Source organism: Lampris incognitus, chromosome 2 (assembly GCF_029633865.1).
Source record: "Lampris incognitus isolate fLamInc1 chromosome 2, fLamInc1.hap2, whole genome shotgun sequence".
In the NCBI taxonomy this organism is placed as follows: domain Eukaryota; kingdom Metazoa; phylum Chordata; class Actinopteri; order Lampriformes; family Lampridae; genus Lampris; species Lampris incognitus.
In genome coordinates, this window is record NC_079212.1 from 84163599 (window position 1) to 84186886 (window position 23288).

Below are 23288 nucleotides of genomic sequence, written 5' to 3' on the forward strand. Positions count from 1 at the left end.
TCGTTTGGTATATGTGTTCTTGTAGTTCTTGGGTGTGTTGTCTTTGTGTTGTACTGTTGCGGGCTGGGGGAAGCGGAATTTCGTTTCATTTCATGTACACAAGTGTGTGAAGTGACATGACTGTGATCCTGACATGGCAGGCGTGTGTGTGAAATCCTGTGTCCATATGAGCACACTCGTTTAGAGAATCTTACAAGATTTACTTGTAAATTATTGTTCCTTGGTGACTGTAATATTTAGTTAAATCTTGTTTATACACACCTCAGATATTGAAATCAATTTTTTATCACCCGTTATTACAGCAAAAAGGTGAAAATATGAAGATACAGTTCTGCATGGCTGCTGGAAGTTCCTTGATATGGCATGAAAGTAAAAGCTCATAGCATGAGAAGGAATGTCCAGTGTGTCAGAATTCATGTGCACACATTTAATATTAAAAAAAAAAAAAAATTTACTACGGAATTTAAATAGAACTCAATATTCAGTGACTTTCTGAAAATGTGTATGTAATATGGGAGTGTCAACATGGAAAAAAACCAAAATGTCCAGCAAACCTGCCTGTATCTTGCTCCAGGATTAACTAAGAGTCAATAAGCGTCTTTACAATCAAATTGTAGGTCCATAACATGGTCATTGTCAGTGAAGTTCTTAGTGGCATTGCTGTGCCTTTGTGAATAACCATTTGTCAGTGTTCCCTCACAAAACACTGACTGGATCCTGCCGTCTGTCCTGGTGTGTATTTCCGTTCTTCTGCTGGATGGCGGACATTCACTGCTGGGTCATCTTGGCTGCTTCAGCTTTGATAAGTGATATTAATTCTAAGTTGATTAGGAACACAAAACGAAGACCTGCAATCTGAGGAGACAGCTATGTTAGGAAAATCACTTCACAAGCAATGGTGCATGGCTTTTATCATGACACTTCATGTTTTGTTAAATGGCAGCCTTCACAGACCTCCACGACAGAGTTGTTGTTGAGTTTCCACTTGTTGCCTGACAGGACTGGTCTGCCGTCGATGTAGATGGGCCGTCTGCCCTCATTGGCGATGAAGAAGTCCCCGTTGTTCTTCAGCTTAATGATCCCTGCCAACATGAATACAGGAACACTGACTATTTAAATCACACGCTGACAAAGGTCATCTGAAATGCCACGGGGGGTTACAGGTTTAATGCACCATTTAATGTATCAAACAGCTGTTTTAGTAGTGCCACTGCAAAATTAATTTAGTTTATTCATATTGTGTGGTAGCTTCTAGACTTTTCTACCACAATGCATCTGTGCATGCAGTGGATATTTGATACCAGGGAGAGTCCCTGTTTTGTACGTTCTCTCTTTTGTGTTAACGGTGCCTTAAGTTAGATATGCGTATATGGGTGAATCTGTGATTATGTGCGTATTCATAAGTATATGTATGCGTTTCTGTGTGTATACCATATTCCAGGATGTTTATTATTTCTATTTCAGAACCACATTATTGCACTGTATGTGGAAGTACTGTATGTTCAATCAGTCAGTCAATCAAGTTGCATTTTATACAGCCCTTCTCTAGTTGCAACAGCCACTCAAAGCGCTTTACAAATAATACAAATACAAAACTTCAAATCACAATAATCACAAAATAATTTATATCACAATAGATGCCAACATTTCATTAGAATGACTGTTGTGAAGAAGCTCAACTATAAAGTTCTGAACTTCAGCTCCATCTCTGTCTCTTGTTGGACGTCCTGCAGTATGTTTGAATCCTGTAATCAGCTATAATCCTGTAATCAGCCTTCACCCGTTATTTATATTTTCATCTCTACTTTTACTTTTATTTCTTTAGCGATTGCAACACAAATGTAACTTCCCTGACATTCCAGTTCAGTTTTCACTGCGCAATGTAAAGGAAGGAAGTATAAAGGAGTGATGCCATGATAAAAAATTTAAAAAAATCAGATACTTTGGGGTCTTAGGAGTAAAAAGTCAATTGAGGTGAAGTTGTAAACTGACCTAAACTGACCGTAAACTGCAAGACTTTTGGACCTGAACAGACTGCCGATGGAACTGGTGATCGGACTGGTCCTTTGAGGTGCGCACTTTGCGGGGGGAAAACAATCCAAAAAATAAAACTTAATTTGCGCTCAAAGACAAAGCCACAAAAACAAGCCTATCAAAGACACGTTCATTGCCCAATAAGTATCATTGCCCGATAAGATCAGAAAGGCATTCCGCTTCTTTCAGAACTGAGTTTCTATCCAGGCAGAGTAAATAAATAAAGTCCCTGCCCCCAGTGAAGAGGTGCCTACATGAGTCTGCATTGAGAATTAGTCAAAGGCTAGCATCGCGTGTACATAATTAAAGCAGAATCTTATCAGCCTGTCATGTTGGCAGAAATGTTCATTTCAGGCTGATGCCCATATTTCATTTTAAAGCCTTTATCGGCTTTAAAATGAAACCTAACCTGGCCACTGGTGATGCACAAGCCAGTGCAGCACCTTTGTCAAATCAAATATCCGGATCATAAATCAGATTTCCGGATCAGTCAAGGCCCAGGTTACCAACAACCGCCACCAGTACTGTTGGCCAGCAGGGTGCTGGTGGGCGAAGGGGAAGGAGAGGGGGAAGGCATGTCCAGAGGCAGCAGGAGAGGAGGAAGGGCAGGAGTGTGGAGGTGAGAGTCAGAACTTTGAATGTTGGCACTATGACTGGTAAAAGGAGAGAGCTGGCTGATACGATGGAGAGAAGGAAGGTAGGCATACTGTGTGTGCAAGAGACCAGGTGGAAGGGGAGTAAGGCCAGGAGTATCGGAGGAGGGTTCAACCTGTTCTACCATGGTGAGAGTGGGAGGAGAAATGGGGCAGGGGTAATTCTGAGGGAAGAGTATGTCAAGAGTGTGCTGGAGGTGAAGAGAGTGTCAGACAGAGTGATGAGTATGAAGCTGGAAATCGAAGGTGTATTGATGAATGTTATCAGCGCATATGCCCCGCAAGTTGGATGTGAGATGGAAGAGAAAGAAGAATTCTGGAGTGAGTTGGATGACGTGGTGGAGAGAGTACTCAAGGAGGAGAGAGTGGTGATTGGAGCAGACTTCAATGGGCATGCTGGTGAAGGGAACAGGTGATGAGGAGGTGATGGGTAGGTATGGTGTCAAGGAAAGAAATGTAGAAGGACAGATGGTGGTGGATTTTGCGAAAAGGATGGAAATGGCTGTGGTGAATACATATTTCAAGAAGAGAGAGGAACACAGGGTGACGTACAAGAGTGGAGGAAAGTGCACACAGGTGGACTATATCTTGTGTAGGAGGTACAATCTGAAAGGGATTGGAGACTGCAAGGTGGTGACGGGGAGAACATAGCTCGGCAGCATCAGATGGTGGTCTGTAGGATGACTTTGGAGACCAAGAAGAGGAAGAGAGTGAAGGCAGAGCCAAAAATCAAATGGTGGAAGTTGAAGAAGGAAGACTGTTGTGTGGAGTTCAGGGAGGAGTTAAGACAGGCCCTGGGTGGTAGTGAAGAGTTGCCGGATGGCTAGGCCGGGACTGCAGAAATAGTGGGGGAGACAGCTAGGAAGGTACTTGGTGTGTCATCTGGACAGAGGAAGGAAGACAAAGCCCTGGTGTTGGAATGAGGAAGTACAGTAAAGTATACAGAGGAAGAGGTTGGCAAAGAAGAAGTGGGATAGTCAGATGAAGAAAGTAGACAGCAGTACAAGGAGATGCAGCACAAAGCGGAGAGATGGCAAAGGAAAAGGCATATGGCGAGTTGTATGAGAGGTTAGACACTAAGGAAGAAGAAAAGGACTTGTACCCATTGTACAAGTACTGAAGATGGAGCTGCCAGGGGAGAGGAGGCCTTCCTCTTTTCCTCTCCCTGGTATGTTTATGTTTATGGATGTGGTGAGGGAGGACATGCAGGTGGCTGGTTTGACAGAGGAAGATGCAGAGGACAGGAAGAGATGGAAATGGATGATCTCCTGTGGCGACCCCTAGCGGGAGCAGCCAAAAATAGTAGTAGATAGGTCGATACTGATAACATGCCGATATCATCCCTATATTTGTCTTTACACTCAGCAAGGTAAGCTTATTTGGTTTTAAATTGTTTTTTTTTCTTTTACTGTAATGTTTCACAATTTTAGCTTCTCAATACGTGACACCCTCGCACCGCCTATGCCTATAGTCGACACTTTTGAACAAAGTCAAAAATTATCCAGTTCAACTTTCTTCAAACATCTGGGCTGATGTCTTGGGGTAGCAAAGTTCATTGGACGCTGATCCAAATGGGCTGACAACAGCATTCTGAGACACTGCAGCAACACTAAAATCTTGCGAGAATCAACGGTGTCAGTGAACACCACACCCAAAACACTGAATCTGGAATATTTATACAGTTCAGGGTGGCTGAGAGAATAATGCTACATGATTACTTCCATTTTCACAGGAATGAATTTTGCATACTGGCAGACAAGCAGAGGTTGAAATTGGTATTGTGGTAGGAGGGCACTTGCTTAAAGAGGGCATTGTGCCCTCACTATCAGGTTTAATAAATTCCCTGTCTTAAATCGTATTTTCTGCTTCGTTTAAACTTTGTTTAAATATCAATTGATCAACTTAACGTACTCTGAAATTAATTTACAATACTGATCCTTAGTTTGGAGGAGCCCGTTTCATTTAAACTTAGTTTATAGCTGAAAATACAGCATGATATCCCGGCTGTGGCTTTAAGTGGTGAGTGATAGTTGGATGAATTATGAATTAATTATCTGTTAGACTTGCACCCTCAAAATTTAGTATGATGACACTTAAGATGATTGCCAGAGGAACAAAGCTCTGCTTCAGGTTCAGCTTCAGGTAGCTGAGTTTGAATACGCAGGATCAGGATCTGAAGTTAAATCTCGAGTGCTGATAATGCGGGGCTACACTCCGAAACCCAGTTCAACAATAACCAACAACTTTGCACACGTGTCCATATGTTTAAGGAGAGAACATCAGGAAGTGATGTCATAACTCTCCATAAATCCAGTTCCAAATGGCTTAGTTGAGTACCTAACCACCACGAGTGCCAGTATGGGTATTCCACCAAGGCGGAACCTTAACTTTAACTTCAACTTTAACTTTAAGTGGGAACTTTATTTCCAAGATGATTTGTATAATTAAACTCACGGCAACTCCAGAAGGCTCAGGAATGAGTTTTAGCATCCCAGACCACCCTTTACCATACCCATATACAACTCCCTCCACCTACCACGATCCTGCAAGTTCATTTGATCATTGCCAAGAGTCCCACCCCACCGGCATCATATATAAATGCCTAGTGGTAATCCCTTACTATCGTTGCCTGCAACCAAATGGGCCCAATGGCTACCTTGCAAACATGACACTGTTAAAGGTTAACATGGAGTCTTTTGCCAAGTTGTTTCTGGTAACATTTCTTGCAAGCTCCATCCATCCATTATCCAAACCACTTATCCTGCTGTCAAGGTCGCGGGCTGGAGCCTATCCCAGCAGTCATTTGGCGGCAGGCAGGGAGACACCCTGGACAGGCTGCCAGGCCATCACAGGACTGATCTACATAATCTTATAATGAAGCCTATCAAGGGATATCCCCGAGTCTATAGAGTTTTGTCTTTTCTATTTGTGATGAAAGCTGAAAATCTTCAGTAAAGAGTTTGAGTTGGGACCCATCTGATCTAATCTCAGTATCGGGTGCCAATACTGATGTAATTCACTCATTGGATATAAGAACAGCAATGATAGTTGTGATTATTACGTCCCCACCGACACAGTGGATGGGGAGGGGGAGAAATCTCACATGAAATGGGCCCTGGTTAAGTATGGTTATCCGAACTGGGCATTAGTCACAGCCAGGAAGACGCCCAAACAGTGCACCAGCCGATGGAAGAGAGAAGGACAACAGCTGTCTAAGAGTAAACCAGTGGTGATTCTGTATGTGGCTGGAGTGTCAGAAAATCTGAGACGCGTATTTTCCAAACACCGCGTCTCAGTTGCTTTCAAACCCTAAAACATGCTGCGCCAGAAGGTGGTCCACCCCAAGGATTAGGTCCCCCGGCACAAACGGAACAATATAGTGTAGCTGTTAAGTGCCAGGAGGATTACCGTGACTTGTACATTGGGGAAACTAAACATGCTGCCCAAGAGGATGGCACAACACAGGAGAGCTAACACGTCAGACCAGGACTCCACAGTCTACACCATCTACAGGCCAGTGCCACTCTTTCAAGGATGAGGATGTGCACATCCTTGACAGGGAGGAACGCTGGTTTGAACGGGGAGTCAAAGAAGCCATTTATGTGAAGAGGGAACGACCATCCCTGAAATGAGGAGGGGCTAAGAGTACATCTGTCACCATTTTACAATGCTGGGATTGCAAACATTCCCCAACCCTCTGTGAATAGTACACATGACCATTGTAACTCTAGTTAATGGTCACACCCATCTCTGCATATGAAACTGGTCGTTGGTTTGGGTCGTTATGCCACTGTATTGTTTATAAGGGTGGGGATACCTGCAGTCAGGTGAACTGAAGAGGTCACTTAGATGATGATGAAACGTATCTGTCAGTAAATGTGTCCAGATGAACTGATTCAACTTCCTGTGATAAACCCTAGACCAGTGTTTCCCAACCCAGTCCTCAAGGAACCCCTGTCCTGCAGATTTTTGCAACCCTGAATAGCTACCTGTTTGTAGTTATTCAACCAATCAGCAATGAATTATGTCAGATGTTGCACACCTTGCATAATTAAGTGCTATGAGATGATTGGTTGAGTAAGTACAAGCAGGGCTACCTATGCAGGGTTACAATGAAAATCTGCAGGATAGGGGTTCCTTGAGGACTGGGTTGGGAAACGCTGCCCTAGACCATTTTACTGAGTTTGCTGACATCTACAGGTTAAAAGCATGGCAGGCTGGTCTTGGTACGCTGATGTTAGAATAGCAGGATGACTACAGCTTGGCTCTGTTGGGATGAACAAGCATTGACAGTACTACTGACAACTGTGCTGGCGTTGTCTTTCTGTCTGTCCATCTGTCAGTGCTGGGAGGTGTGCCGGCACAACCAAATAAAACATATCCATTAATAATGTTACTCCCTGTAGCTGTGTTCATCCTACGATAACGCCACAGTGACAGAGCACCAAGGCTCAACCTTTATGGTTTTCAACCTGTCGATGGCAGCAAACTCACTAAAATGCTCTTGGCTTTAGTTACTCCTTAATACTAAATCAATTTAAAGGATTCTGCTGGCCATCGCTTGGTTTGACCTCTGACGATAGGAGGTTAAAAAATACTGGAGTTTCTCTTTAAGTTTTGCTGACATTTTTCTTTGTGCCACCTAGCTGGGAGGCTAAGTAGTTGACTCATTAAGCAAAAAAACACTTCCAAATACAACTATGGCTACGTCACAGAAGGTTGAATCAGTTCATCTTGACACAACGTTTATTGACAGATATGTTTCATCATCATCTAAGTGACTGTTTTAGTCTCAACCGACTGCAGGTGTCCTCACCCTTAGGGTCTAGACACACCAAACCGACTAGCGGTGACAAAGGCCAACTGTTGTGTCGCCTCACGTCACCTGCCGTCTGGACCAAAAAGTAACACTTGAACAGACCGCGAAGACTAAAGCCGATCGCCAACTAGCATGTACGTTCTGCATTGATTCACTAAGCTGAACAGCCAATCAGAGTGACCTCTCTCACCGACGGGCTAGGGTCACAGACGCTCACTGACGACCCTGCTTTGCTCACCTGTCCCCCTTACGTGATTGGTTCCTGCCCCTGCGTCGCTTTCATGTTCTCCATTCCCTGACTGGCTCTCCAGCAGTTATATAACCCCTGGTTGCCCTGGAGCATTGTCCGATCGTCATATTGACTTTTGGTAGCCGGACGCATCACATCTCGTCTCAAGCCTTCCTGGCTGTCTGTGAGTTTGTCTGTTTTATGAAAACATTGTTCAAGCCCAGTCTGTCTCTGCTGTCTGTCTGCATTTGGGTCCTCGATTCCTGCTCCCGGCATGTCAACTCTGACCACATATTACTACAGTTTAAACATACAGTTTAGATTTAACTGCTCAAAGTGTAAACGGCAGAAAAACACATGGCCTCTGATTTTTTGAAAAATCAAATACAGGCCCCCTCCTTCATCTGTGGTATTAAATTCTGACACAATTCCGATCGCCAACGTTCAGCCTGAAAAATCTGACCTGAAACGCTCAGGTCAGATTTTTACTGCTAGAAATGGGAAAGGTGTTGGGATGAATGACTGCAAAAATGAAAGAATGTGTCCCTTCTCGAGGTTTTCCAGCTACCAAACGGGTGTACAACAGTCCCACTGCTCACACAGCCACATGCCAACACGCCGTGTGTACATTAACTCACTAGCTTGACCGCGTGTTCCTATCTTCAAACGTGATGACATATTTGATACTGTTGGTATAACTGTTTGATGCTTAATCTAAAAACATGAGCTTTGTCTCATTAAGTGTTCGCTTTCCTTACACTTTTTGTGTAATGTATTGGAAAACTCCTGTACTTTCTATTCCATTCTTGTTGAGTCCTGCACATAAAGACTACTTATTCACTTCAAACCACCGTTTTACTGTTTGACCCATAGAAACGGATGTGGAACTATCGTTGCTGTAGGTGCGCCCATCCACCTGATGTGTGTGCACGAGGGTACGCGAGACTTGATGGGGTGAAAGGTGGTTATTTGCACTGGTCTGCTCTCGTACATATTGTAAGACAAAAATCTGCAGGTGTTGTGATGGAGGCGGTGGAAACTGTTGCAGCAAATACAAAAATGTGTCCCACAGCCCTTGTCTGCCGTCTCACCATCGAAACCGTTTGAAAGAAACATCAGCTATATTGGTCTGTCGCCCACATCATGTGTTGCTGTGTCCATAGACACACAGTCCAGACACAGCTCACATAATGTACACATCACTGACAAAAGGTTAGAACTTAACAATAACTGTGAATCAGGCCTCAAGATCTGCAGTGTACAGGTAGCCCATGATGGACTAACTAACGCACACACTCCCACCAAACCTGAAACTGCTCGGAGGAAGAATGTTCACAACTCATTGAGTCACTGCAGAACATGATGATGATCACCTTGTTTCCTAGATATCTTCCAGGCAGGCCCTTCCAGGGACAGGTCTACATCAATCTGCTTGTCCTTGGTTGCTCTGCCAAGCGTTATCTGTAGGAGCAATCAGGCCACACACAAGACATACATCATTGATACTACCTGCTTTCCTCACACCAGAATGACCGGGATTTCACTCCTGCCTAAAACCAGCATGCCGGTGTTTAAACTCTGTATTGTGTCAAGGTAAATACCCAGCTGAGATGGTAATGCCGTTACACATGTCAGTATGTCTGCTAAGAATCTAACTGACACCAAAATTAACATTATAACAACTTTAATACTATTTTCAAACAATTTAAGATGGCCGCTGTCCAACGCCTGTAAATACTGCAGCGCCTTGGTGGTAGTCATGGTGCATCTGTAACCGCGTCTGTAACCAGACATGTTGGACATAATCATACATCAAGTTTAGACCATTTCTCTCGACTGGAGGATGCTCGTGTGTTTCTAGGACAGAGCAACGAACTTCATGAAGGAAATGACGTGACGCGCACCATCACACGCAAATCACGTATGGTCATTTTGACTGCTAATGGTCCTTTTAGGTAGATCTTATCATAACTTTTTTTTGTTGCAATTGATCTAAAACTCATTTTAATGCAAATATATGCAATTTTAGGAGAATTCAGGGGGTGGCAGGTCTGTATCTTTTTTTCCATAAAGTTATTAAACTTTGAAAATCCAAAACGGTCATGATGACCGTCTTGGTTGTTCTAGTGAACACGTCACATAAAAAAGTAAAGATAAAATGACTACAAAAGTCTAAATGACAGGAAGGGCGCTCACATAGTCTGTAAGTACAGGGCACAGACACCATGTGGACGGACCACACCTTTTCCTAGTCTTTTCACAGTCCAGTCGTACCAAGGCATACCCAAGGCCTACATTTCCCACAATCTTTGCGCGTCGTGTTCCTTTTCTGCCAGAAGTTACAGACTGTAACCAACACGCCACTGTCCACGGAGGAAAAGAAGAGCTGCTGTGTTGCAGGCTATGTTGGAAAGAAAAACCTCGTGGAGGGGGGTATGTTGGACCACTTCACGAAGGGAGGGACAGAGAGGGGGAGTCCAGAATGCTGGTGAGGGACATGAGAAGTATAGATGAGGAAAACACCGTCTCCAAGCCATGAAGAAGAAATTGAAGAAGGTTTCCGGTGCCACACGAAATGCATGTCGATGTGAAACAGTTTCATGCCGAGCCGTGTTTTGTGACACCGGTACATGAATGCTAGGTGCGCACGGTCACAAAAACTGAGCTTCACGCAGACATGGGCAGGCGGACATACGTCAAGGTCCACTATTGCGTCATTTTAGTCGGTGTGGACCCCAGTGGAGGACGGTCCGTGTCTGATACGTCAAGACTATGAATTGGCCTTAACTCACCTCTCGTGACCTCATAAGGTATCGCACCATTCGTCCTCTCAGTGCCGCTAGAGTCTGGTTGTCAAAGTCTGGCACGTTCATCCCTGGGGACACGCACAAACCAAACAAGGCTCCATCAGAATGGCTTTCCCAACCCACGGAGATCTGAAAAGTGATGCTGGTATGTCCTCGGGGAAAGACAGTCTGCCTACCTGTGATGCTGTCCACGAGGACCTGCCACCGTGGCAACTCTTGCTCCAACTGTCTGATCTCCCTCTTCTGATGGCGGTCTGAAATCATCAGCTCTGACGGTGGAAGAAAACAGTGAACATGGAGGTACACGTAAACAGTGAAATATTAACATCATCAAATGTGTGTCAGTCAATGAAAATACCTCAGTCTGCTCATTGTTCTTATAAATAATGCTTTTTATTTCCGTTTAGATTCTTACCATGCTCCAGGACCTCGTCCCTGCTCTCCCTAAACGAAGAGAGACAACTGAGTTCCCAGTACACATGACTAATAAGTTCTTCACACGCTGCTTCTATAAAATCTGTCTTACTTTAACTTCTGATCGTCCACTATCTGCTCAGCATCCGAGAAGTTGAGAACCTGGTCACCTTTAGGGAGAGTTTGAACTGGAACACACACACACACACACACACACACCAGATACAGCATTGTCAGACTCCATAATGTGTAGCAGTATAAGCATGTTTTCTTCATAACAACTGATATATCTGGCTACACTGTGGTTGTTCTGTTACAGAAGAATGTACTTCCTGAGAGTTTTGTTGTTAAGAGTTGTATGTTAACTTGCAGTGTCATCTGTTGTTCTGCTTGTTGCTCCTTTAAGTTAACCAGTTCACTTTAAACTCAGTGTTGAAAATATCAGCAGTTTCAATGACGTTAAAAAACAGCTGGATAGTGGGTCCGCGGTGGCGTAGCGGTCTAAGCATCGGCTTGGTGTCGATGCAGTTGCCCACTGGGGACTGGGGTTCGCGCCCCGGTCTCGTCAGATCCGACTATGGCCGGACTCGATGAAGCAGCAATCATTGGCAACGCTGTCTTCGGGAGGGGGGCGGAGTCGGCTTGTGTTCGTCATGTGAATGCGTCTCTGTGTGTGTCGGAAAAACAGTGGTTCGGCTTGGATTCGCCTTGTCACGAAAGTGGGGAGGCGCTTTCCTTCGAGACTGCCGGCCGGAGAGATGCAGTTGGCGAACGCATGCAATACGAGGGTGGGTGTTTGAATTAAAATAGGGATCAATTGGCCACTAAATTGGGAGAAAAAAGGGAAAAATCAGAAATAAAATAAAAAAAAAACAAAAAAAAAACAGCTGGATATTGTCATTGTCTGTAAGAATGCAGGGCCAGGAAAAGCAGCTTAAATAGTTGTGTTGTGGCAGGAATGAGGAAAAACACATGAGACCAAGGCGAGATTGATGTTTATTCCTCAACTCCAAAAACCAACTGCAGCAGGAACAACCCTGCCCCGGCGAGCCCGGGAACGTAAACCACGCCCCCAGCTCACAGTCCTGCTGGGTGAGAGGCATAGCCCCTAGTGTCCGCCACACAGGCCCCCCCCCCCGAACACCCAGAAGGGACTCCTGGAAAGAAACTTAGTGTCTCACTGGAGGCTTAAGCAGCCTGCCATAACGGTTGCGCCGTCCCTCAGCCGAAACAGTAGGTAAAACACAGTCCAAAGCCGGCTGAGAAGCAGAACGCTGAACCCGTGAAGACACTGTCGGGGTCCTGGAAGGAGGACGACCCCGACGGGGAACCTGGGCCGGAAACACAACTTCGCCTGCCACCCTGTGCACCAGTTTAAGCCTATCAAGCGTGACACGCTCCCTACGCCCACCCATATCTAGCACAAAACCCTTAGGACCCATCTCAAGAACCCGAAATGGACCATCGTATGGGGGTTGGAGGGGTGAGCGGTGAGCATCATGCCGTACAAAAACAAAACGAGCCGACATGAGCTCCGCAGGCACGAACGACCGCGGAAAACAGTGGTGAACGGGGCCTGGAACCCGAGTGCTGTCGGACAAAAAAGGATAAACGGCCGGACGGGGTCGAGGAGCGGAACTCCCAGGCAAAAATTTCCCAGGGACGCGGAGTGGCTGACCAAGCACCAGCTCAGCGGGTGACGCGTCGAGGTCCTCCTTAGGAGCCGAACGCAACCCGAGCATAACCCAAGGTAAACGATCCACCCAGTTACCATCCAAGAGCGCAGCACTGCCTTGAGCGACCTGTGAAAACGTTCACACAACCCGTTAGCCTGAGGGTGATACGCGGTAGTGCGGTGTACCTGCACACCCAAGGATCGCGCAAGTGCCGACCAGAGCTCTGACACGAACTGGGGGCCCCTGTCTGAGGTGATATCTGATGGAGTGCCGAAACGGGCGACCCAGGAGGAAAGAAAAGCGCGTACAACATCCGAGGATGTTGTGGAGGATAGAGGGACAGCCTCTGGCCACCTGGTGGTCCGATCTACCATTGTGAGCAGGTGCGTAAAACCCTGTGAAGAAGGTAGAGGGCCCACCAGGTCCACATGCACGTGGTCGAAACGTCTGGCCGGGATCGGAAACGGCTCGAGGGGCGATTTAGTGTGCTGGTGGACCTTAGCGCGCTGGCACGCTACACATGCAGCTGCCCACCCCTTGACGTCCTTGCGGAGGCCAGGCCAGACGAACTTGGAACCGACCAACTTCACCGATGCCCGAATTCCAGGGTGCGAGAGGGAGTGAATCGAATCGAAAACTCGACGGCGCCAGGCCACTGGAACAACGGGGCGGGGACGGCCTGTGGAGACATCGCAGAGGAGGGCAGGACTGCCTTCCTGCATCACAGCGTCCTCTAGCTTGAGACCGGTACGCGTTGACCTAAGGGCAAGGACGTCCGGGTCACTGGGCTGGTCGGCAGCCATAGCGGAGAAATCCACACCGAGGTGCACAGGACACACAAGCACACGCGACAGACAATCAGCAACAGGGTTGGACTTCCCGGCCACATGCTGAATGTCCGTTGTGAACTCGGAGATCGCCGCTAGGTGGCGCTGTTGACGAGCAGACCACGGCTCAGTCACCTTGGACATGGCAAAAGTCAGCGGCTTATGAACCACATAAGCCGTGAATGGGCGACCCTCCAGCAGGAAGCGGAAATGCCGGGTTGCAAGGTGCAGTGCCAGCAACTCCCGGTCAAAAACGCTGTACTTGCGCTCGCTATCTCGCAGTTTGCGGCTAAAAAATGCGAGTGGCTGCCACGCATTCGCCACACGCTGTTCAACCACAGCCCCCACGGCTATGTCAGACGCATCGGTTGTTAAAGCTATGGACGCCGTGGGTGTGGGATGGGCGAGGAGGGCAGCGTTAGCCAGGGCGCACTTAGCTCCGTCAAAGGCCTGGACCTGTTCGGGAGTCCAGTCGACAGGGTCGTTAGCCTTCTTAAGCCGCAGGGCTTCGTAAAGTGGCTGAAGGAGGTGGGCAGCACGAGGGAGGAAACGGTTATAGAAATTCACCATTCCCAAGAATTCCTGCAATGCCTTAACAGAGACCGGGCGGGGAAATTCCACCACCGCTTGCACCTTAGAAGGCAACGGGACCGCGCCTTGCGGTGACCCAAGAAGTCAATCACCGGCAGTCCAAACTGAAACTTGGCCGGGTTGACTATCAGGCCGTGTTCGTCCAGACGACGGAAAACCTGTTTCAGGTGCGCCAGGTGCTCGTCAGCTGACGGACTGGCCACTAATATGTCGTCGAGATAAACGAACACGAAATCAAGGTCACGCAACACCGAGTCCATCAGCCTCTGAAAGGTTTGCGCTGCCCCCTTCAAGCCAAAAGGCATGCGCATGAATTCGAAAAGCCCAAACGGGGTGATCACTGCGGTCTTGGGCACGTCCTCTGCGCGCACGGGAACCTGATGATAGCCGCGCACCAGGTCCACCTTAGAGAAGATAGTGGTACCTGCCAGGCGTATGGAAAAGTCCTGTATGTGTGGGATGGCGGTGACGTTGTTCAGGCGGCGAAAATCGCCGCAAGGCCGCCACGACCCATCCGCCTTGGGCACCATGTGAAGCGGCGGGGCCCACGGGCTGTTGGAACGCCTCACTATACCCAGACGCTCCATGATGGCGAACTCCTCCTTAGCTGTAGCCAATTTTACCGCGTCGAGGCGCCGCGCGCGCGCAAAAACTGGCGGTCCCAGAGTGGGAATGAAATGTTCTACCCCGTGTTTAGTAACCGCGGTGGAAAAGGCAGGCGTAGTCACCATGGAAAATCCGCCAGCAAGCGCTGAAAAACATCCCCTAATGCTAAAAAGTTAGCGTGTGTTAACGGCCCGGCTCCCCTTGTCTCGCACGGAACAGTGGCGAAAGACACAGCATCAATTAAACGGCGGTTTAAAACATCAATCAGCAGACCATTAGCACACAGAAAATCCGCGCCGATAATAGGAACCGTAATGGCGGCCACTACAAAGTCCCACTCAAAATGGCGCCAGTGGAAGCAAACAGTCACCAACCTTGTACCAAACGTCGCAATGGACGAACCGTTAGCTGCACTTAACTGTGGGCCGCCGCCTTCGGCCGACCTGTCTGTCTTAGCAGGAGGGAGTAGGCTCTTTTGCGAGCCTGAGTCCACCAGAAACCGTCTTCCTGACATCGTGTCCTTAATGAAGAGCAGCTCACTACGTCCGCCAGCGCCCACAGCTGCTACTGAGCGCTGGCCCTGGAGTTTCCCGCCGTCTCAAACGTGCACGGAGGGACGCAGCGCCTCGCCTTGCCGCCGAACCGCTGGTGGAAGAAACAAGAGGCCTCTCCCGCGCCGTCTCCGAGCAGTCACTCCAGCCACCACTGCCGGATAGTATCTGGACTCGTCCGCGGAGATTCCACGCAGGTGGAACAGCGCCTCGACATGCTGGAACCACGAGGCCGGGTCGCTCTGCCATAACTCTGGGAGCTTCACAGCCGCGGCGAGAACGGCCGGCTGTGAGAGTCGGGGCGGCGTGACCGAAGTGGATTCACACACATCTTCTGCTCCAAATATGTTCAATTCGGGGTCACCAATGTGGCAGGAATGAGGAAAAACACATGAGACCAAGGCGAGATTGATGTTTATTCCTCAACTCCAAAAACCAACTGCAGCAGGAACAACCCTGCCCCGGCGAGCCCGGGAACGTAAACCACGCCCCCAGCTCGCAGTCCTGCTGGGTGAGAGGCATAGCCCCTAGTGTCCGCCACAGTGTAACATTACATTTTGAGCACTGCAAATTCCACGACTTATTATATTCCATCCATCATCCAAGCCGCTTATCCCAATTGGGGTCACGGGAAGCTGGAGCCTATCCCAGCAGTCATTGGGCGGCAGGCGGGGAGACACCCTGGACAGGCCGCCAGGCCATCAAGTCAATCACAGGGCCAACACACATTCACACACATTCACACCTAGGGACAATTTAGTACGGTCGAGTCATCTGACCTACCTGCATGTCTTTGGATTGTGGGAGGAAACCGGAGCCCCCGGAGGAAACCCACACACACACACAGGGAGAACATGCAAACTCCACACAGAGGACGACCCCCAAGGTTGGACTACCCCAGGGCTCGAACCCAGGACCTTCTTGCTGTGAGGCGACCACGCTAACCACTGTGCCACCGTGCCGCCTGATTTGATATGTATGTGAATATAAGTGAAGGGCTGGGTGGGGTTTTGTGAGGGAAGTTAGTCTGATATGACTGACCGCCAATAACATCCTGGCAGAATGTGGACACAGATATGCTACTGACTCGTTTCAATAACGTCCTGGCAGAATGTGGACACAGATATGCTACTGACTCATTTCAGTAACGTCCTGGCAGAATGTGGACACAGATATGCTACTGACTCGTTTCAATAACGTCCTGGCAGAATGTGGACACAGATATGCTACTGACTCGTTTCAATAACGTCCTGGCAGAATGTGGACACATGCTACTGACTCATTTCAGTTTGGTGGTAGAAGATCACTTGTTTTCTCTCAATATCACACAATTCAATTTTTGTTAGTGTACGCCCTGAGTGTAAGATAAAGTCACTAAAAAATATTTCCGTTTCTCAGGGAGAGGAAAAACAGTATCAAATAGATGTACATTAAGTGCAGATAAAAGTAACAAGAATGAAAATGTTTTTTTTTCCCCTCCCTTTTTCGCCCCAATTGTACTTGGCCAATTACCCCACTCTTCTGAGCCGTCCCGGTCGCTGCTCCACCCCCTCTGCTGATCCGGGGAGGGCTGCAGACTACCACATGCCTCCTCCCATACATGTGAAGCCACCAGCCGCTTCTTTTCACCTGACAGTGAGGAGTTTCACCAGGGGGACGTAAGCGCGTGGGAGGATCACGCTATTCCCCCCAGTTCCCTCCCCCCTGAACAGGCGCCCCGACCGACAAGAGGCGGCGCTAGTGCAGCAACCAGGATACATACCCAAATCCAGCTTCCCACCCACAGACACAGCCAATTGTGTCTGTAGAGACAACCGACCAAGCTGGAGGTAACACGCGGATTCGCTCCGGCGATCACTGTGTTGGTAGGCAGCGAAAAAGACCGCCACGCCACCCAGACACAAAAATAATTTTTTTTATCTGCAACTATTCTTGATATTTTATCCGTTTAAAACATGACGGCAATGTGATTCTGCTGGACAGATGATCAATATTACATTACAGCAAGGTTCCAGTAGAGTTCCATCTAGGGGACAGAAAGTAGACCTGGTGCAATGACTTAGACTACAAACGAGGTGTAGCAGCCACTGTGGCTTGTGCGCGTCAGCTCACCAGTAAATAGTCCACACCATGTAAAACTGTGATCCTTGGACCAAAGCTAACACAGGCAACATCATTAAAATGTACCATTACACTGTTCTACAGTGATACGGAGTTGTGGCCACATCGACTTCACGTTTTATCTCTTCTCCTGCAGACGTTTCCAACACGTTTGCTTGCACCTTGCAACTGGATGTGTAAAAGCCACTGTTTTAGCTTTCCATTATGCCACACTGCCCCACAGGATTAAAGCAAATCTTCACTAGCAGGCACCACGATGGCCACTGTGAAATGGCTACAGACAGACAAACTGACGTAAGAGTAATGTTGTAGAAATGACTCACATGTTGTGTGTGACTAGAATACACCTTAACTCACCGGTCTGGTCATCCAGAAGGTAGTACTGCTTGAGCAGCTGCCAGTGAACAAGCAGGCTCTTGGGGGTGCGAGAAGGATGGAACACACTGGGATGCTTGCTCAAGACCTCTTGAAACACCTCCAGTTTGGGCTGACTAGTCTGCTTAGTGGAAAATATTAAACTGCTGCAGCCAAACACAAATTACAGGACATATACCCAATTTCCCCTCAGGGATGAATAAAGTATTTCTGATTCTGATGTTGCAAGCCATTAATGTTTTTTTCCCCCAAAAGGGTTAACATGCAGCATAAATCTATGAGATGCTGACTATTTAGCTAACTAACCCCACCTGGTAAAATTCTAAAACAAAAAGTAATTTTTTTTCTAATATTTTGCCATCTCAAATAGCTTTTTCTTAACTGCATCTTCAAAATGCACATTAAAATAGTTTTCCAGAAGTCATTGGCAGATATTGGTCATCACTGCTCATTCTCACTCACCGATCCAATTTTGGCCAGCAGTGCCTCTTCACCCTGACTGAAGAGCGCTTTACTCTGGATTGCAGCTATGGCCTCTGGATGAAGCTGACGCATGGCCTGCCATGCCAGTCTACAAGTACAATTAAAAAGGACAGTATTCCAAAGTGAATAATACTTACACACAAAACAAGGGCGGTGAAAAGCGAAAAACCCTGCCACAATTTTCTTACTTTGAAATGACAGGATCGTAGAGCAGAGCATACCACCGCTCTTTAATCTCCCGCAAGGTGAAACGACAGCTAAACTTCACCCCCAAATGAACAGAAGTTAGGTCTGTCGTCTAGAAATAGACAGAAAAGGAGACGGCAACTTTTCAACATTTTCAGCTTTTCAAAGATACCACACAGAGAAAACAAAATGATTGAAAGATCAACCAAACCAAGTCCACCATCACTGATGACATTACACTACCAAATAATCAAAAGTAATACCAATGGCACTGGGGGGGGGGGGGGGGGACTGACAACTTTGGGTAAGATTTCTGTTTTCCCTTGGCTGACAGCTGACAAACAAGAAATCCCAATGTTTTTTCTCAGCAATGATTGCTCATCTCACTCAATTCACCTGTAACACAGCATTTATAAGCAGCAGGTCATCGGTTGGTTTCCACCGGCCAAGGTCTTTAGTAATTTGCAGGGTCTGCTTGCTTTTCTTCATCCTTTTTGTGATAGGTGGGGGGGTAGTCACCATTGTGAGCGGTGGTGTTAGAGCTGTATTGGATTTTGTCACCTGATGGTGAGGTATGAAGGGAGACACATTATACAGAAAGTCTAGGTGTGTAGCATGCAGAGGTGGCAAATCCAAGTCCAGAAAGTAAAAGTCCTAACCATGTATTTGTTCTACCCATGTACAAAACTAATTGATTCTAATCAACCCCACTCCTCAGCTTGATAGGGTAATGAAATCGGCTGATTTAGCACACGGGTGGAGGAAATACATGGTTCGGGTTGTACTTTCTGGACCTGGCTTTGCCATCTCTGGTAGCATGGCAGCCAAAATTCCTTTAATTGAGATTGTGTATTTTTAAATGGTCTTCCAAACCTTTTTCTTCTCACTCGATGAAGGTTCACTCCCTGAGCAGCGGATCGGCTCTATGATAGGCGGGCCTTTGACTCTGCTAGATGACTTGACTAGGCTGCTTTCAACCAGCTCATCATCAAACTTCTTCCTTTTTATGGACCTGAGGACATTATTAGATTGAGGGTTGGACTGCAATTGGACCAAATAAGTAGTAGCAGATGTAAAATCAAAAAGCAATCTGAACATCTTGAGAAGAAAAAAGCAAATTTATTTTGTCATTGTATTCTTACAACGAATTTGTTCTCTGCATTTAACCCATCCTATTGTATGGGAGCACTGGGCAGCTGCAGCGCCCAGGCACCAACTCCCGTTCTTCTTTCCATTGTCTTGGTCAGGGGCACAGGCAGGAGTATAAACGCTAACATGCATTAGCGTTTATACTCCTGCCTGTGTCAAATCTTTTTGTAATACACGTCTTAGCGTTTATACTCCTGCCATGTAAAATCTTATTGCAATACACGTGTGAATAAGTTAATTGTTGTAAATCACATTTCGGTGGCCTTACGCATACGAAATAGGTAGCAATTGTACAGAAAACGTTTTTACTTTTTACTACTTTATTGATCCCCATGGGGAAATTCTTCCTCTGCATTTAACCCATCCTAGCTGTGTAGCTAGGCACAGTGGGCAGCTGCCGGGGAATAGAAAACGGCTTGTGTTCTATTATAACAGGTGTCTGAAATTCTGATTTGACCAGAAATGTAAAGCGCTTTGAGTGGCTGTTGCAGCTAGAAATGCACTCTATAAAATGCAACTTGATTGATTGATGCATGCCTTTTTGATGGTGGGAGGAAATCGGAGCACCTGGGGAAACCCACGCCGATATGGGGAGAACATGCAAACTCCATACAGAAAGGACCTGGGATGGCGTGGGGTTCGAACCCAGGACCTTCTTGTTGTAAGGCAATAGCGCTAACCACTGGACCAGTGGTTAGCGCTATTGCCCAGAAGACACCGGTAAGATAAATGTTTTTCTACTGAATTCTACAAGTAAAACGTATACTATATTGTTGATATCTACCTGGCTTTACAACAGAATAGGTATTAGCTTCTATCAAACCTTGAGGAGCTTCTGCGTTTGGGAATTCCACCACCAAATGCTTGTGTTGCAGTCCTTTTCACATCTTTTATTCCCAGCGTCTCCTCATCCTCTGAGCGACTCTGAGCACCGGCAACTGCCACGGGTGCACCGAGAGGTGCACCTGCCTGCATCTATCCAATCAACAGCAAGACCTGACTTAAGTACTGGGTCACTGAGACACAATCAAGTAAAGCAGTGAGACAGACGCCGTCATTTCATAGTTTCAGATGCAGAACAAATCATGTACAACAAATATAGTTATGTGGCAAAGAAGTAAATATGAGAAAGAAAAAAATGCCAGGCTCAGTTTATATTAAGTTAATATGTCAACAGTTTCACAGAAAGTTGAATCAGCTCATCTGGACACGTGTGTTGATACCGATTGAGGAAACCGATCGTTGTTTTAGGTCGTTATGCCACTGTATTGTTTACAAGGGCGGAGATACCTGCAGTCAGGTGAGACTGAAGAGGTCACTTAGATTCTCTCTCAATAAATGTCGGGTCCAGATGAACTGATTCAACTTTCTGTGATTTTACCTAGATTGAGCATGCAATAGACATGTCAGCAGTTTAATACCTAGACTGGCATGCATAGCTTATCTAAATATGTAGCCTAGGATAGTTTATTTGTTAATAGCTTCTGTGCCTGTTCACCTTGCAGCTAATGTTTCTATATAGTGACACCAACAATCACCCGCAAGGACTGGCTAGCCCTCTTTGTTTACATGTTGGGGAACATTGGGGCCTTTAGCAGATAACGCTGCCAGCTAAATGTTGTTAGCCAGGTGTGGAAAAAGGGCAAAGACAAATTCAGGTAAATTTGTTACAATTTGAAAGCAAGCAAGCCAAAGTTAATTTCGCCTCCCATGTTCAAATGGAGTTTTCGAAGTGCGAATGTTTCCCTAATGCAAGTATCGCTAGTTAGCTAGTTAGCCAGCATAAGCTAACGACGTTTCTTCGGAGTTATCCATAACGTGATTACGTCTTATGACTAACCTTTGCTTACCACTTTTCGCAATTTTAGTATCCAATCAGTAACTGTGACACTCTGTGCTATATTGATAACTTGGAAATATTAATATTATTAATACAATGTAGCCTTGCCAAGCGAACGGGCAAGCTAGCTAGCTAGCTAGCTACATTATCCTGAAAGCTGCTAGCAACATGCATAGCCAGTCGTCGTCGTTCTTCTTCGTCTTCTTTTTTCTTCTTCGTTTGTTTGCCTTCTTCTTCGCTGCTTCTGTTTCTTCTGCCGCTTCTTCTTCTGCTTCGTCTTCTTCTTCTGCTGCTTCTTCTTTTTCTTCTGTTTTTTTTTTTTTTAGCAATTTCCAATGCACAAACAGCACGGCATTTCCATATAGAACAATAGCACCAGGTGGATACAAAGGAAAGGTAGAAAAAATTAAAACAGACGAGAGATTGAAATAACATCAACACAAAATACAGTAATAATAACAGGGGTAGGGCTTTTCTTGAAAATTAAATTCGTCTATTGTACTGAAAAGTGTCACTGCATTTTATTTTTCATGACTTTAAGGGCCTTCGTGTAAGAAACAAACTCTGAAACATACAAACGTTGGGTTTCACGTTCATCATGTGTATTTTGATCCCAGAGGACAGGGAAAAAATGGAAACGGATGATCCGCTGTGGCGCCCCCTAACGGGAGCACCCGAAAGTAATAGTAGTAGTAGTAGTAGTAGAAAAATTTCCCCAAAAATAAGAATGTTGTTGACCAAAAAGTCATCTTTGCCATCGTCCATCTTCTTCTTCTATTACTGCTGCTGCTGCTACTGATGCTGCTGCTGATGATGCTGCTGCTGCTGATGCTGCTGCTGCTGCTACTACTGATGCTGCTGCTGCTGCTGCTGCTGCTGCTGCTGCTGCTGCTGCTGCTGCTGCTACTGCTACTGCTGATGCTGATGCTGCTGCTGCTGCTGCTGCTGCTGATGATGATGATGCTGCTACATAGGTCCTTACAAATACCAAACGAACAAGCAACACTTTTGATATGACCAGGTGTCTATGGCGATATTACAACATCAAGTCTGCTACCTCTCTTCTCTTTTATTTGATTTTAATTGTCATGAAATGGTGTATTACATAACTGCAGTAAAGTATTTTTTTCGACACACGCTGATTACTGTTCAATAACACAGATTACACTGGACAACAAATTTTTTTCAAACGTTTTGCTTCCTGAAAAAAATTCTAGCGATCATGATAATGTCAAGCTGAACACAAGAATAATTTCAGTTTTGCTGTATCACGTAGGAATTTGGAGAAACATTAAAGTAACTTTTGTTGAATTTAACATGTTTAATCACATAATGAGGCTGACACATTGTGTTCAGCTGAGCTTAAAAAGTTTTGCAGCAGATTTTGGTTTGTACTCAGCACCTGGTGCCTCTCCTGTCAGTGTCCAACAATAGTCGGCCAGCACTGATGGATTCCAGTTATCCTGGTACCTCTTTCCCATGGTCACAATGTCCTGGTGAGACTTTTCACCATGTTCCTCGCTGATTGCACCAAGATCAGCAGGGAAGAAGTCCAAGTGTGATGCAGAACATTAATTTTGACTGCTGGGATAGGCGCCAGCATCCCTAGGATAAGCGGCTTGGATAATGGATGGATGTTGCACTTGATGGTTTTGTGTGCTTTAAGCATGTTGTCAAGCAGTTCAGTTTAGTTTGGTGCTCTGCGGTTGCCAAGAAAATCCTCAACAACATCCTTAAATGCCTTGCATGCTATTGTTGCGAATTCAGGGGACAGTCTGGGAGACCGTCGCCGCAGCCGGGGACGCGAACGCGTGTCTCCCACTCCGCAAGCGACAACGTTAACCAGTCGACTAAAGGGTCCAACCCTGATCAAGGACCAACATGTCTGCTTATCCATTCACGTTACACTACCCCGCTCCTTCGGTAT

At 46.4% G+C, this 23288-nt stretch overlaps 1 protein-coding gene across 2 annotated transcripts; it reads right to left on the minus strand.

Moving 5' to 3' along the window:
* Window positions 1-203: 203 nt before the first annotated feature.
* On the minus strand, window positions 204-21718 carry mcrs1 (microspherule protein 1). Of its 2 annotated transcripts, none has more exons than XM_056274199.1 (14): window positions 21372-21718; window positions 20345-20496; window positions 19246-19384; window positions 18769-18933; window positions 18375-18484; window positions 18166-18274; window positions 17686-17824; window positions 11069-11144; window positions 10958-10986; window positions 10719-10811; window positions 10528-10610; window positions 9109-9196; window positions 955-1082; window positions 204-855 (listed from the first exon to the last, which is right to left on the minus strand). In XM_056274199.1, the coding sequence occupies exons 2-14, from the start codon at window positions 20494-20496 to the stop codon at window positions 769-771; spliced, it is 1398 nt and encodes a 465-aa protein (XP_056130174.1). In that variant the 5' UTR covers window positions 21372-21718; the 3' UTR covers window positions 204-768. The 2 variants fall into 2 exon arrangements, with proteins under 2 accessions (XP_056130174.1, XP_056130173.1); XM_056274198.1 differs by having other exon boundaries at window positions 21362-21718.
* Window positions 21719-23288: the final 1570 nt, after the last annotated feature.

What these genes read in the sequence shown, in the direction of transcription:
- mcrs1 (XM_056274199.1), bottom strand. Translation starts at nt 20,496, where the DNA reads ATGCAGGCAGGTGCACCTCTCGGTGCACCCGTGGCAGTTGCCGGTGCT. An exon ending in GTGGACGATCAGAAGTTAAA is followed by an intron (nt 10,987 to 11,068) that starts GTAAGACAGATT and finishes CTCTTCGTTTAG; the next exon opens with GGAGAGCAGGGACGAGGTCC. An exon ending in GAAGATATCTAGGAAACAAG is followed by an intron (nt 1,083 to 9,108) that starts GTGATCATCATC and finishes TCATGTTGGCAG; the next exon opens with GGATCATTAAGCTGAAGAAC.